This window comes from Palaemon carinicauda, chromosome 8 (assembly GCF_036898095.1).
Source record: "Palaemon carinicauda isolate YSFRI2023 chromosome 8, ASM3689809v2, whole genome shotgun sequence".
In the NCBI taxonomy this organism is placed as follows: Eukaryota; Metazoa; Arthropoda; class Malacostraca; order Decapoda; family Palaemonidae; genus Palaemon; species Palaemon carinicauda.
In genome coordinates this window covers 14,750,252-14,763,970 of record NC_090732.1, presented here as the reverse complement: position 1 = coordinate 14,763,970, position 13,719 = coordinate 14,750,252, and the positions used below count along the sequence as shown (strand labels likewise).

Genomic DNA, 13,719 nt, shown 5'->3' with positions numbered 1-13,719 from the left:
GAGAACGTGGTTGGGAGTCTGAACAGCCAGGGGCAGACCCTCTCTGAGGCTGATACTGTCCTTCCACCACGTCAGGCAAGACTTCATCTTCTCGGAAATGGGGATCGAGACCGCTTCTAGCGTCTTGTCCTTTTTCCAGTGAAATGCTAGGTGATATTGAAGAGGACGGAGGTGTAGTCTTTCTAATGACACAAACTGTTCCAGGGATGATAGCGTCCCTATCAGACTCATCCACTTCCTGACTGAACATCGTTCCTTCTTCAGCATGTTCTGGATGCATAACTGGGCTTGGCTTGTTCTGGGGGCCGACGGAAAAGCCCGAAAAGCTAGACTGTGAATCTGCATCCCTAAATACACAATAGTTTGGGATGGGACCACTTGTGACTTTTCCATATTGACAAGGAGACCCAATTCCTTGGTCAGATCTAGAGTCCACTTTAGATCCTTCAGACAGCGACGACTGGAAGAAGCTCTGAGAAGCCAGTCGTCCAAATAGAGGGAGGCTCGGATGTCCGCTAAATGAAGGAATTTGGCTACATTCCTCATCAGCCTCGTAAACACAAGAGGAGCTGTGCTTAGGCCAAAGCACAGGGCTTGAAACTGGTAGACAACCTTTTCGAAAACGAATCTCAGAAAAGGTTGGGAGTCCGGGTGGATGGGGACGTGGAAGTAGGCGTCCCTTAGGTCTAAAGAGACCATCCAGTCTTCCCTTCTGACCGCTGCTAGAACCGACTTTGTGGTCTCCATGGAGAACGTTTGCTTTGTGACAAAGACATTCAGCGCACTGACGTCTAGCACCGGCCTCCACCCTCCTGTCTTCTTTGACACCAAGAAGAGGCGGTTGTAGAATCCCGGGGTTTGATGGTCCAAGACTTTGACTACCGCTCCCTTCTCTAGTAAGAGAGACACTTCCTGTTTCAACGCTCGTCTCTTGTCTTCCTCTCTGTACCTGGGAGAGAGATCGATGGGAGACGTTGCTAGAGGGGGTTTTCGTACAAACGGGATCTTGTACCCCTCTCTGAGCAACTTCACAGATTGTGCATCTGCGCCTCTCTTTTCCCAGGTCTGCCAGAAGTTCTTGAGTCTGGCTCCCACTGCTGTCTGAAGAAGCTGGCAGTCAGACTCTGCCCTTAAAGGACTTGGTTCCTTTCTTCTTTCCTCGTTTCCCTTCGGCACGAGCACCTCCTCTGCTGGAGGCTCTGCCACGAAAGGGCGGAATAAAACGGGACGCTGGAGTGTCCATCCTTGGTCTAGCTGACAAGGTAGGCAAAGGGGTGGCTTTGCGAGCTGAGGACGCAACAAGATCGTGAGTATCCTTCTGTATCAAAGAAGCGGCAATTTCCTTAATCAGGTCTTCTGGAAAAAGGCACTTGGAAAGCGGAGCAAACAGAAGTTCGGATCTCTGGCATGGTGTAACTCCAGCTGAAAGGAATGAGCATAGGTTTTCACGCTTCTTAAGGACTCCGGACACAAATGATGCAGCAAGCTCATTAGACCCATCACGTACGGCCTTGTCCATGCAGGACATAATGAGCAAGGAAGTCTCCTTCTCTGTCGGAGAGATCTTTCTGCTTAGAGCTCCTAGACACCAGTCTAAGAAGTTAAAAAATTTGAAGGCTCTAAAGATACCTTTCAGCAGGTGGTCCAGGTCCGAAGATGACCAACATATCTTTGAGCGTCTCATGGCAAGGCGGCGGGGAGAGTCTACTAGGCTTGAGAAGTCGCCCTGGGCAGAGGCAGGAACTCCCAAGCCGAGAACTTCTCCCGTGGCATACCAGACGCTCGATCTAGAAGAGAGTCTAGCAGGGGGAAACGTAAAAGCTGTCTTACCTAAACTCTTCTTGGACTGCAGCCATTCTCCTATCACACGCAAAGCTCTCTTGGACGAGCGTGCGAGGACGAGTCTAGTAAAGGCAGGAGTGGATGACGGCATGCCTAACACAAACTCTGACGGAGGAGAACGCGGAGCCACAGACACAAACTGGTCCGGAAACATCTCTTTGAACAGGGCCAAAACTTTCCTAAAGTCCAAAGAGGGTTGCGTAGACTTAGGCTCGTCCAGTTCTGAATGCGGTTCATCTACGTGTGCAGCAACATCATCATCAGAAAGTCCCTCATCCGATAACTGATGAGGGAACGGCAACGGAGTGGGTAACGGCTGGTAAGCTGAGTCCGGTCGCACAGGTGCATGCGTGACTGAGCCGGACGCAACGTCATGGAACTGTTGCCCAGTCTGTGAGCTGGCAACAACCATAGCAGCGCGGGGACGCACAGCGTCTACTCCAGACTGTCTGGACTGATGTGGGTGAGCAGTGGCAACCACACTGGGTTGCGGAGGTTGACGCACCGCGTCAAAACAAAACAACTCTGACGGTTGTTGAACCTCACGAACGTCAACGGAGACCTCCGTGCGTCGCTGAACGTCAACATGCGGCTGGCAGATCACACTGGAACGCATGGGTGGCGGAACTCTCTCAACTGGTGTGCGTGAGAAGGTTACCTCAGCGTCCACCGGACGCACAACCGATCGTGTGGGCGGTTGTAGGCAAGAAGCTGCACTAGCTGGTGCGGCAGCAACCTTCTCCGCACGAAAGTCCTGCATAAGAGACGTTAGCTGAGACTGCATGTCTTGCAGTAGAGACCACTTAGGGTCTACAGGAGCAGGTGCGGCGACAGACGGTGTAACTGTCTGAAGCGGTACCGCTTTGCCTCTCTTAGGAGGAGAGCAGTCATCGGATGACTGCAGCGAGTCCGAACTGACCCAGTGGCTACAACTGGGCCGTTGGACTTGTGCGGAAGGGACCGACTTGCGCTTTAACGGTCGTGAGACCTTGGTCCAGGGTTTCTTGCGAGAAACACCTTCCGAAGACGAGGTATATATGGGCTCTCTCGTCTTAGTTAGGCAGGGGCGATCTTAGGTAGAAACGCCCGATACCACGGAGGGAACGTCTGTTCGCTGATTAAAGCCTCTCGAACCCATTTGTCGTACGACATTGCTTCTCCCCTGGACTTGGGAGCTTGCAAGAGGTCCCGGACTAGGAGGACGACAGGCACGAACAGACGAACCCTCAAGCACAACACTATCCACAACACTATCACTCACTTTAACACTTCCCACTGCACTTTTGCACTTCAGCTCCTTCACATCCGCCATAAGTTGATTACGGTCACTAGCAAGGGACTCAACTCTCTCACCCAGAGCTTGGATGGCACGCATCATATCAGCCATCGAAGGTTCCTGAGTGCCAGGAGGGGGATTAGGAGCAACCACTACAGGGGAAGGAATAGGTTGTGGGGCATGAGGAGAGGAAATATCGATAGAACGAGAGGAACTTCTCCTAACTCTATCTCTCTCTAGCCTACGTGTATACTTTTGGAATTCGATAAAATCGAATTCCGAAAGCCCAACGCACTCCTCACACCGATCTTCCAATTGACAGGTTTTATCCCGACAATTGGAACAAACAGTGTGAGGGTCGATAGAAGCCTTCGGAAGACGCCTTGAACAGTCCCTAGCATTGCACTTCCTAAATTTTGGGACTTGTGAAGGGTCAGCCATTTTGAGTTGGTCAAAGGGGAAATCAAAAAACTATCAAAAAGTCATCAACAAAGAATCCATTATCAAAAAGAGTTCAAGGATTTGTGAAGAGAAACCTTGCACAGCGAAAGCTCAAAACTAGAATAATGTACTTCACCAATTAGTTGTGAAAAAACTCCAGTTTAGCAACAGCGAGTAAGTACGTCTTGTCGTTAGCACGACAGAGAGAAAATTGAGTCTTTGTTTACATTGAGTACTGGGTATCTGGACGACAGATGGCGCTGTTGGGCACACCCGCAACCTGTGTAGCGATCGCTGGCGAGTTTTACCTTAGAGTTTTCTGTCGAGCAACAGAGTTGCAGCTATTATAATCACCGGCTAAGTTAAATATTGAAAAATAAGATTTTCCTTTTGCCAATCATTAGCCTGTTTTCCATAATTCTGACCTCTTTTTCAGGAATTTTGAGATGATTAAAATGTTGTCTATGACTTCCCTTCAATTTCCCTATTTTTGAGGCACCAAAGATAATTAGTGGAAACCTGATAGTGTGTCTTAGTATTTTGAAAAGTTGATGACAAGGAGATAGATAAGCCTTGTCAAAGAGTAAGATTGAAACCAGCAATAAGAAGAGTCTAATCACAGTGACAGCGAAGTTAGTAAGCCTTTGTCAATTACTAGAAGTAAAGGTGCCAGTAAGAATAGAAAGGGGAATTTAATGAAAATGGCAGCGAAATAGAGAAAACATTATCAAAGATTCTGGCTCATGGTAACCTCAAAGTTCACAACAGAGCTCTGTCCAAAGAGACACCCTTCTACCTCCTCCACTATAGTGTGTACAACATTGCTGTTAGACACCTCCAGAGGACCACACAGATATCCAGACATCCTTCTTGAACACAAATGTGAAAGAATCCCTCAGAGATGTAAGAAGTCTCCATCCCTGAAGTACTGAAAATTGGCCTATTGGGGATCTATGAAGCAGCTGATAAAAAAGAACGGACCAAGCCGTGTTTCTCTCAGTACCGACCCAAAGAGCTAGTAGATTAGGATACCACTCGACTTAAGGATACCCAAAAGCGTACTTCTGTAGGAATAGAAAAGGTCACCAGGATGGTGCAGGTGCTTGGTACTAGATGGGACCACGCAACAGCTACCACTATGTCAGAAGAACCTGTCATACTGGGATCAGTCTTTGACTGACCAAACACAGGAATACTCCTAACTGGGTGAGTAGCATATTCCCAACCCCTACCTGGCCTTCCTTGCAATTGATGCAGCAGCGGTAACAGTCACACTAGGGTCATGTTCTGCTTGACCAATACCAAGGATACCAGTGGGTGAGTTCCGTTGCTCTCTTCTGAAGGAAAGTGGCTCTATAAAGATAAAGATGATCCCTCCATATCAAGACAGGAACGAGAGAGATTGTACCCTACGAATCCCCTTAACCTAGACTACGATGCTGGTGTCCAGTCCAGCACTACAGCCATTGCAACAGTGGCATTTGTCATATTTGGCTCATGCTCCACTAGCTTAAGCCCAAAAGTAACATTCAGCATGTGAGATCTGTCACTCTCTATCAAAGGAGAAGAGCACCTGCTTTAGGTCCCAAGGAACTTCTTGTGAGAAGCTTCCTATAAAACTACTATTGTAATACTTTATTGTCTAAGAAATATCAAAGGAAGAGAATAAGAGGGGAAAGGAGGAGTTGAGAGGAGAAAAAAAGTGTGAGCAAACTTGCACCTTCTTCCCCTTGCTAACTATTCTAACTTGCTGCCATTAGTGTTTAGGCAATTCCTGTTTGAAACAGGAATGCTACATCCCTGAACTTGCTAAGGTGAGCCTCTATGGAAAGACTTCCCTACTGATTAGAATTCCCATGTACTTCATCCATTGCTTGGGCATGAGATTATACTTTCCTCACCTACCACAATCCTCAGATCATGACAAAAGCAAGGTGGTAGTCTCAATCCCAGAAAGAAAGAGCCTCCAAAGATGCCAAAGCTGAAACACAAGTGGGCATTTGCAAGCATACCTGAATACAATAATAAAGGTGCTTTAACCACGAATGAAAAATTATATTGCTGATATGAGTCCTCATTGTCAACAAAAGCATGAAGTCTCCCTCTAAGGTGGAAGAGATGGAAGAGATAGAATGCATAATGCTTTATTTAGAACGAGGTATGAAAAAGTACCAGTCCAGCAGAGAGTGGTATTTATCCTCCATCCTTTTCTAGATTGGCTAGACTGAAGTGAACTTTCAGACCTACAGAACTGAGCATTTACCTCATATGAAGCCACACTAGAAAGCTCCAACCATACGAGACTACAGTTTGGTTCAAGACTTTGTGGAATGCCAAAATGCCTCACAAAGTTCATTTAACCAAAAAGTTCAGGGTCTTCCTCCATGGACCACTCAGACTCAGTGATCCTTGACACTGAGGAAACATGACCAGGACCTCTCACAGGAGAAAAATTCTTGTCAAACTACTCAGGAAAGTTTTTGCATTCCATAGAATCAAAGACTCAAATCCAGGAACATAAACAGCAATCTGAAGAAAGACTATGGACCGGGCAGTGAATAGCCTTGTTGGATGTCTGGGAAATGATCCTTGGAATCACTAGTTGACTAAAAGCGAGAAGCAGTACAGTTTACTCTTACCTTTGATGGCAGGGTTTGAGTGTCCAGCATGGCTCAGTGCTCAGAAGCACATGGAGCAGTAAGCAATCATGCACAGGCCCAGGATTAACCTGCCTCCCACATAAGTGTGGGGTGGAAATCATTGAGTTGAGCTGTGTCTCTCCCTTCCAGTGGAGGAGGGTGGCTTCTAAAGACAGTGTTGTTCCTTACCCTCAACTGACTTGTGGTGCTTGTGTTCAGTATGGGGTGGGACTTCTCCCCCTGCAACCAATGTAACAGCAGCAGCTATCACACCAGGCTCACGCTCAACTTAACCAACCCTGAAGATACTATTTGGTAGGTGAGCTCTGTTGGTAAATGGAAACTAAGATGATGGAGTTATTTTGTATCGAAATTTAGGAGTACAGTAAATATAAGGGATGGTGGTAGAATGCGAGGATCCCTCCTGTACAAGAGCAGCAGTTCTTTAAGTGCAAGGCATGATCCTCTCATCACACAAAAGGAATGGGAATCGTGAAAGCATGTGTTCCACCCTCACCTGGCCTACAGTGCTACTAATGGTCTATTCTCCAGCACATGGTAAAACAGTGATAGAAATCACACCAGGGAAACATGGTAAACATATCGCTTGACTAGCCCCTTAGGTACCAATTAGTGGGTGAGTTCTAGTTCTACCACTCTCCCTCAAAAGAGGAGAGTGGTTACCACAAGTTTCAAGGAAATTTTATAGAGGCTTTCCTTCGAGACTATTCTTCTTCATCTACTTCTTCCTGATTTGACAAGGATAATAAGAGGAGGGAAAAGGAGTTGATAGAGGAGTAAGAGAGGGAGCAAACTTGCCTCTCCATCCCCTTGCAAGCCATTCTCCCTTCGGTACCACCAAAAAAGCCAAGGTCTGAGTGACCTAAAATGACTACACTCTTATGGATGAGAAAGAGGCAGCAGTTTTCTCAGCCACAACAGCAACCATTACACTGGGAAAACTCACAGACATTGGCTCCAAACTATGTATACTGCACTGGCCAAGGGTTCCCATATGGGACCCACTGACAGCATCAAGTGCACCCACAAGTGCTGAATGATGGAGTCCCATGAGTACCTAAAAAATCACAACTTATTTAGATAAGGTACAGTAGTCATTATCAGCACAGACAGTTACAGGCAACACTCAGGTTTGTACATGAGTAAATCCCTTCCTAAGAGGATAGGAGTCGAGCAACGCTCCAACCTGTGCTCAGAGTTTACTTATTCAGTAAAGTGTGAAAGACACTCGTCAAAAGCAGTTTGATTCAGTCAGGCATGTACATTGTGCTCCTAACACAAGTTGTCCCTTAAGTCTCCTATATCAAATAACGAAAGGTTTATATTTGCATGGGAACAATCTGTTTTTAGACCTTTATTTCAACAACAAATCCTTTTGGAGTCATGAGAACCCAGAAAAGTTTTAGCTTAGTGATCTTGATAAACTCATTAATATTCATGCTACAGCATATTATGGACTATCTTGACTAAAAAATGTTCATTAATCATGAGAAGTACATGCATACCCATGACACAGTTGCAAGACCACTTGACCAGGCATGTTTTCTTAACTGGAAGAGATGAAATGCTCCTTTTCATTATTTTTTCATTCTTTCGTGAAAACCCCTTAAAATCTGACATGTCACTTGTGATATCATCTTTGATAGCTTTGAAGAAAGATGCAAATAGTACTGGAATCTTCTGTGCAGAAATTTCCAAATAATGCCTGGAATGAAGAAAATTTATCTAAAAATGAACAGAACAATGTTATCAATACCATATTTATAGCAGTAAACACATGTATGTTTGATTCGCAAATTTCTATCTTTTCATAAGTAAAACATCTATCAAAAAACATTAAATATAACAAATTTGAAAAGTGACAACCATATTATTACCACACCAGACAACCAATCTTAGTTTTACAAAGGAAGAAAAGCACTCTTTTGGGTTGGATTTATGAATAGCCAGGTGTCTCGGCCAGTGAAGTCATTCAGCACTTAAGTGATTCTTGGGTAAAGCCTTAGAGTTGCATTATGAGGTAAAAGTTAATAGAGGTTGGACTGCAAGAGGGAAGACTGGAAGTAAAAAGAGAGGTTTTAAAGGTTTAAAGACTGATCATGAATGGCAGAGGCAAGGGACACTGACATTGCCCTAGCGACCAGGACAAAACCCTGGAGACCCGAGCCCCTCTTCACCCAAACTAGGATCAGTGAGGGCCAGGCAATGGCTGCTGATAACTCAGCAGGTACACATATAAGCTCCCACAAATGCCCCATCCTTAGCTCACTAGGATGGTGAGGTTACAGACACTAAAGGAACTAATGAGTTTGACCGGAACTCAAACCCCATTCTAGCGATCAACAGGCAGAGATGTTACCAATTGGCCACAACTACCCTGAAAGTAAAGTAGGATATAAAGCAAATGCACCTAAGGCTAAAGAAACGCTGCTAAGACCCTCATGCAATGCTCACAGTGAACCATGTGAAGCACACTGACGGTACTACCCACCTATGAGAGAGCATTTTCTTTTGGCACGAGGGCACCTGACCCACAGGCACCTATCCATCAACCTGACATCCAACTGGTTCCACCAGTGTTTCCTCCCCAAGCCAAATTGTTTCTTGCAGAGAAGGGCATTGCATTGCATTTAAGGTCCTGCTTATGGATAATGCTGGAGGCCAAGCAACTGATCTCCATTGTGATGGTCTGGATATACAAATCTTTCTGGAAAATATCACACTGTTAATTCAACCTATGGATCAAAGCGTCTTTCAAGCATTCAAAGCTCTGTACACATGTAATTCCCTGGATTACGTTGTCACAGCCATGGATATGAAAAAAAGCTTTTCACTCATGGAGTACTGGTGTAACTATACAATAGCATCCTGGCTGCACAACATCCAGGTGCTGAAGGAGATAAAAAGTAAAACAGTCAATGCATGCTGGAAGAAATTATGACCAGCTGTCCACGACCACAAGGGATTTACTCTCGATGAGATTTAAAATTCAGCTGTGAACAAGCCTGTGAAGCTGGCAAAATATGTGGGAGAAGGCTTCTCAGACATGACTGCTAATGATGTCAATGGCCTTATCAACTGCCACTTTAGCCATTGACTGATGAAGACCTCTCCAAATTGACGCTGCCTGTGAGCAAAGAAGAGGAAGAGGTACAACAGCAAGCAGAGGCTGGAGGATGTGAGGAGCGAGGTTTTATGGTTGTATGCCACACAAAAACGTGCAACCAGGCCAAAGAGCTGCAAAATATATTGCAAGAATGGGACGATGATAGGAGGCGTTCAATACGTTTCTCCCTCACTATCCTTTCAGGTTCAAATGGCTAAAAAGCCTCTGTTAGTAATTCCCAAAAAATATGTCTGGGACTTTGGGCTTATTATGGACCAAAATTAACCCCACTTCTACTTTTATTTGACTTCATTCACTATCTACATACTGAAATACAATCACATACATTCAATTTTACCTACAATATTAATCTAAGCCATCAACTTGACTACTTAAGCAATAATTCTATGCCACTGAATATTTACAAATATTAACATATTAAAACATATTTTACAGTCAAAACTATAAAAAAAATATCAATTATCTTAAACAACTAAACTAATTAATATCAACAATTCTCAATCCAATAAACTAAATGTCCTGAATTAAACAACATACACAAACAAATACTGTATAACCCAACATAGCTATAACACGTATCTCAATATGATACTATATTCTTGTCATAATACCACAAGATTGATTTCTCTCCTTACAGAAAATCTTATTTCATTCGTAAATATGGCACAATATAGATAAAAAAAAAAAAGAATACTTCATACTACTATTTTTCACTCAAACATTACTATTTGAGGCACCGAAATATCTGTGTAAGTGCAGTACATCTAATTAGTTTGTCTCCTGCGTTTTCCAATCATTAACATACAGTTATAATCAAGTTTAATCTTTAATATAAAGTCTGCTTTCTATTTGATATTTGACAAGTTTCCTCTATTTCACTGTCACTTTCATTTAAATAAAACTTTCTAATCTTACAGTCAGGTTTTCTTTGAATAATTGATAAAGGCTCATTAACCTCACAGTCACTGTGATCAGATTCTTCCTTAATCTTAATTCTATCTTACTCTTTGACAAGCCTTATCTACGGTTCTGGGTACTAGCGTCACCAGTTGCACCATTGCATTGACGACGGAACGACCATTTCATCAACGATTAATGCAATGACGCTAAAATTAAAAAAAAAAAAAGAGGTGCAATGACGTTGACGCGAATATATTGTCACAAATAAAATTTTGCATCATTTTCCCCTTTAAGCCAAGTGTTATCATCTAATCATGTTGCTTTAGTACAAACTTAATTTTGTTTTGTTTTCTAAATGTGAGAGAGAGAGAGAGAGAGAGAGAGAGAGAGAGAGAGAGAGAGAGAGAGAGAGAGAGAGAGAGAGAGAGAGAGAGAGAGAGAGAATGTTACCATATGTACTTAATAACTACTTCTATTTAAATAATTCAATTTACTTATTATACGGTTTATATTATATCATACTAATAGTTTATAGATTGTAGTTCAAGTTTGTACAACTGAGATACTATGATTATGATACAATGACAAAAATAAAATTAATAAACTAATTAAACTAAGTAACCATTAACTTGAATAAAATAAAATTAGATGAGGCCAAGTTTTACTTTTAATTGAATAATCAAAATAAGTCTAATGAAAGATTTGAAGGTTAATGTTCATGATATTAGAAGTTTAGCTACATCTCTTAATTTTTGCAAAAATCTCTCTTTGCGAGGGTTTTGGTGGCCACGCAAAAGTGTACAGTACAGTATTCGCTAAACATCAAACTTTACTTATCATGATTGCTAAACTTCAGGTTCTATAGTGGCTGCTGGCGAAGTGGTCTAATAAAATTTTTATATTTAGATTATTTTTAGTTTAAAGAATTCTAGTCAAGTTACATGGTGTTGGTGTTTATATAAATGGGTAATTTCAGGATAAAATACATTTAGGGAAACATTATGAAGTTCCATACATCAAAATGATAATGTAGACTACAGGTGAGTCTAGAATATAGATTATTTTTATCATTTTATCAGGAGAGTTACTTGAGGAGGTGGATCAGTTTAAGTACTTGGGGTCTGTTGTTGCAGCAAATGGTGGAGTGGAAGCAGATGTACATCAGAGAGTGAATGAAGGTTGCAAAGTGTTGGGGGCAGTTAAGGGAGTAGTAAAAAAATAGAAGGTTGGGCATGAATGTAAAGAGAGTTCTATATGAAAAAGTGATTGTATCAACTGTGATGTATGGATCGGAGTTGTGGGGAATGAAAGTGACGGAGAGACAGAAATTGAATGTGTTTGAGATGAAGTGTCTAAGGAGTATGGCTGGTGAATCTCGAGTAGATAGGGTTAGGAACGAAGTGGTGAGAGTGAGAACGGGTGTAAGAAATGAGTTAGCAGCTAGAGTGGATATGAATGTGTTGAGGTGGTTTGGCCATGTTGAGAGAATGGAAAATGGCTGTCTGTTAAAGAAGGTGATGAATGCAAGAGTTGATGGGAGAAGTACAAGAGGAAGGCCAAGGTTTGGGTGGATGGATGGAGTGAAGGAAGCTCTGGGTGATAGGAGAATAGATGTGAGAGAGGCAAGAGAGCGTGCTAGAAATAGGAATGAATGGCGAGCGATTGTGACGCAGTTCCGGTAGGCCCTGCTGCTGCCTCCGATGCCTTAGATGACCGCGGAGGTAGCAGCAGTAGGGGATTCAGCATTATGAAGCTTCATCTGTGGTGGATAATGTGGGAGGGTGGGCTGTGGCACCCTAGCAGTACCAGCTGAACTCGGTTAATCCCTTGTTAGGCTGGAGGAATGTAGAGAGTAGAGGTCCCCTTTTTTGTTTTTGTTTCATTTGTTGATGTCGGCTACCCCCCAAAATTGGGGGAAGTGCCTTGGTATATGTATGTATGTATCAATTATAGATGACCTATCTCTTTCATTCTTTGGCAATCCAGCTGCATCAGAAAGTGGGAGTCAGCAATATGAACATTAGGAGAAGTGTATAGAAGTAAATGGAATTATATTAATAAAATTTATTTCTATGCTCACTTGATGATGTTTGTATACAAACCCATTCTCCTTCCCTCCGACTTGTGATGTCAAGTGGATGAGGAATAGTTGTAACTTTAAGGCTTAAGACAATGACATAATGGCTTTCTAAGCCATCAGTTATTGTTATTAACTGCTACATTGTCTCACTACTTTACTAGAGGCGTAAATCTATTGAAAGGAAAGAAAACAGGAATAATTTTTAGGTTAGGGATAAATGTTGAGAAAACCCGAGCCTCCTGAGAGAAGCAATATGAAAATCAGGCGAGTATAGAAAAAATTTTTACTACAAAATTTCTGTTTTATAACTCTGGGTATGACTTACTTACCAAGGTGCATATATTGCTATTTTGTCTCCTACATGAAGATTAGGTGGCTTATTATCTCCATGACTAAAGTATACATAATACTTGAGAGGTTCTGCTTCTCTTAACATTTTAAGACTGCCTGAAGAATCTTCTTTATTGTCTTCCAGAAAATTCCTTGAACATTCTCCATAGTCTTCACATAGGGCAGCATTACCTTGCAATCCATCCCCAATTTTCAAAACCTTAAGAGTGACAAACTTTTTTTCTTCAGTTTTACTTTTGGCCATTGGCTCAAAACTTGAGGAACTTTGTGAGCTGTCTATATCAATTTTATCACTTTTGATACCTTGCAATAGAGGTTTACTAGGCTTTTCATAATAAAGTTCTCTCTTTATATGACTTGTAGCACTTCCAGGAGAAAATATTTTTGCTGTAGTTTCACCTATCTTTGGTGGCCTTGTTTTAAGATTTTTGACAGAAGTTTCGTGTAACCATACTTGAATGTCACTTTGCCAAGAATTAATAAACCTTCTGAGGCGTGCAGCTTCTCCATCTCTGTAAATTACAAAAGTAACAATAATAATGACAAATAATGGTGGTTGTAAATGACTCAGACAAAATAAAACAAATAATTTACAGGAATTACAGCGCAAACACAAACATTTGCATTTTCTTTCATTTAATCTCAGTTAAATATATAAAAGTTTGTGACTTATGTCCAGCATTAGGTTCTGAACAGTTAAATAACATATATTTATGCAAATAAAAAATACAAGGATGAATGAAATAAGTATAAAAGATATGACAATTAGATTATGCACCTTCCCTGCTGAAGGCAGAGCTATGCAAGTTCAAACAAATTCTAATTTCTCTTTACAAAAAAGTTTTAAGCAATTTGAGCTCAATTCAAAATCCAGTCTTACATGAAATAACATAATCCACATGATTAGAATTAGCGTTACAAGACCGAGGAAGCTTACTCGAGTGGTAGGAGGGTCCTTGAACTAATGTCTCTATATTCAAAGGTTCTGGTAGATAACAGTTTTGTTGAATTACCTACACATTCTGAACTAAACTTAAGGCAT

The 13,719-nt window shown here is 42.2% G+C and overlaps 1 protein-coding gene across 3 annotated transcripts in view; it reads right to left on the bottom strand.

Moving 5' to 3' along the window:
- The window catches only part of LOC137645670 (uncharacterized), a 180,494-nt gene that overhangs the window by 106,357 nt on the left and 60,418 nt on the right, over positions 1 to 13,719 (bottom strand). For all 3 annotated transcript variants that reach the window (XM_068378511.1, XM_068378510.1, XM_068378512.1), the window contains exons 5-6: positions 12,656 to 13,189; positions 7,725 to 7,924 (exon numbers count right to left, since the gene is read on the bottom strand). In XM_068378511.1, the coding sequence (XP_068234612.1) occupies positions 7,725 to 7,924; positions 12,656 to 13,189 (734 nt within the window). The remainder of the gene's footprint in view (positions 1 to 7,724; positions 7,925 to 12,655; positions 13,190 to 13,719) is intronic.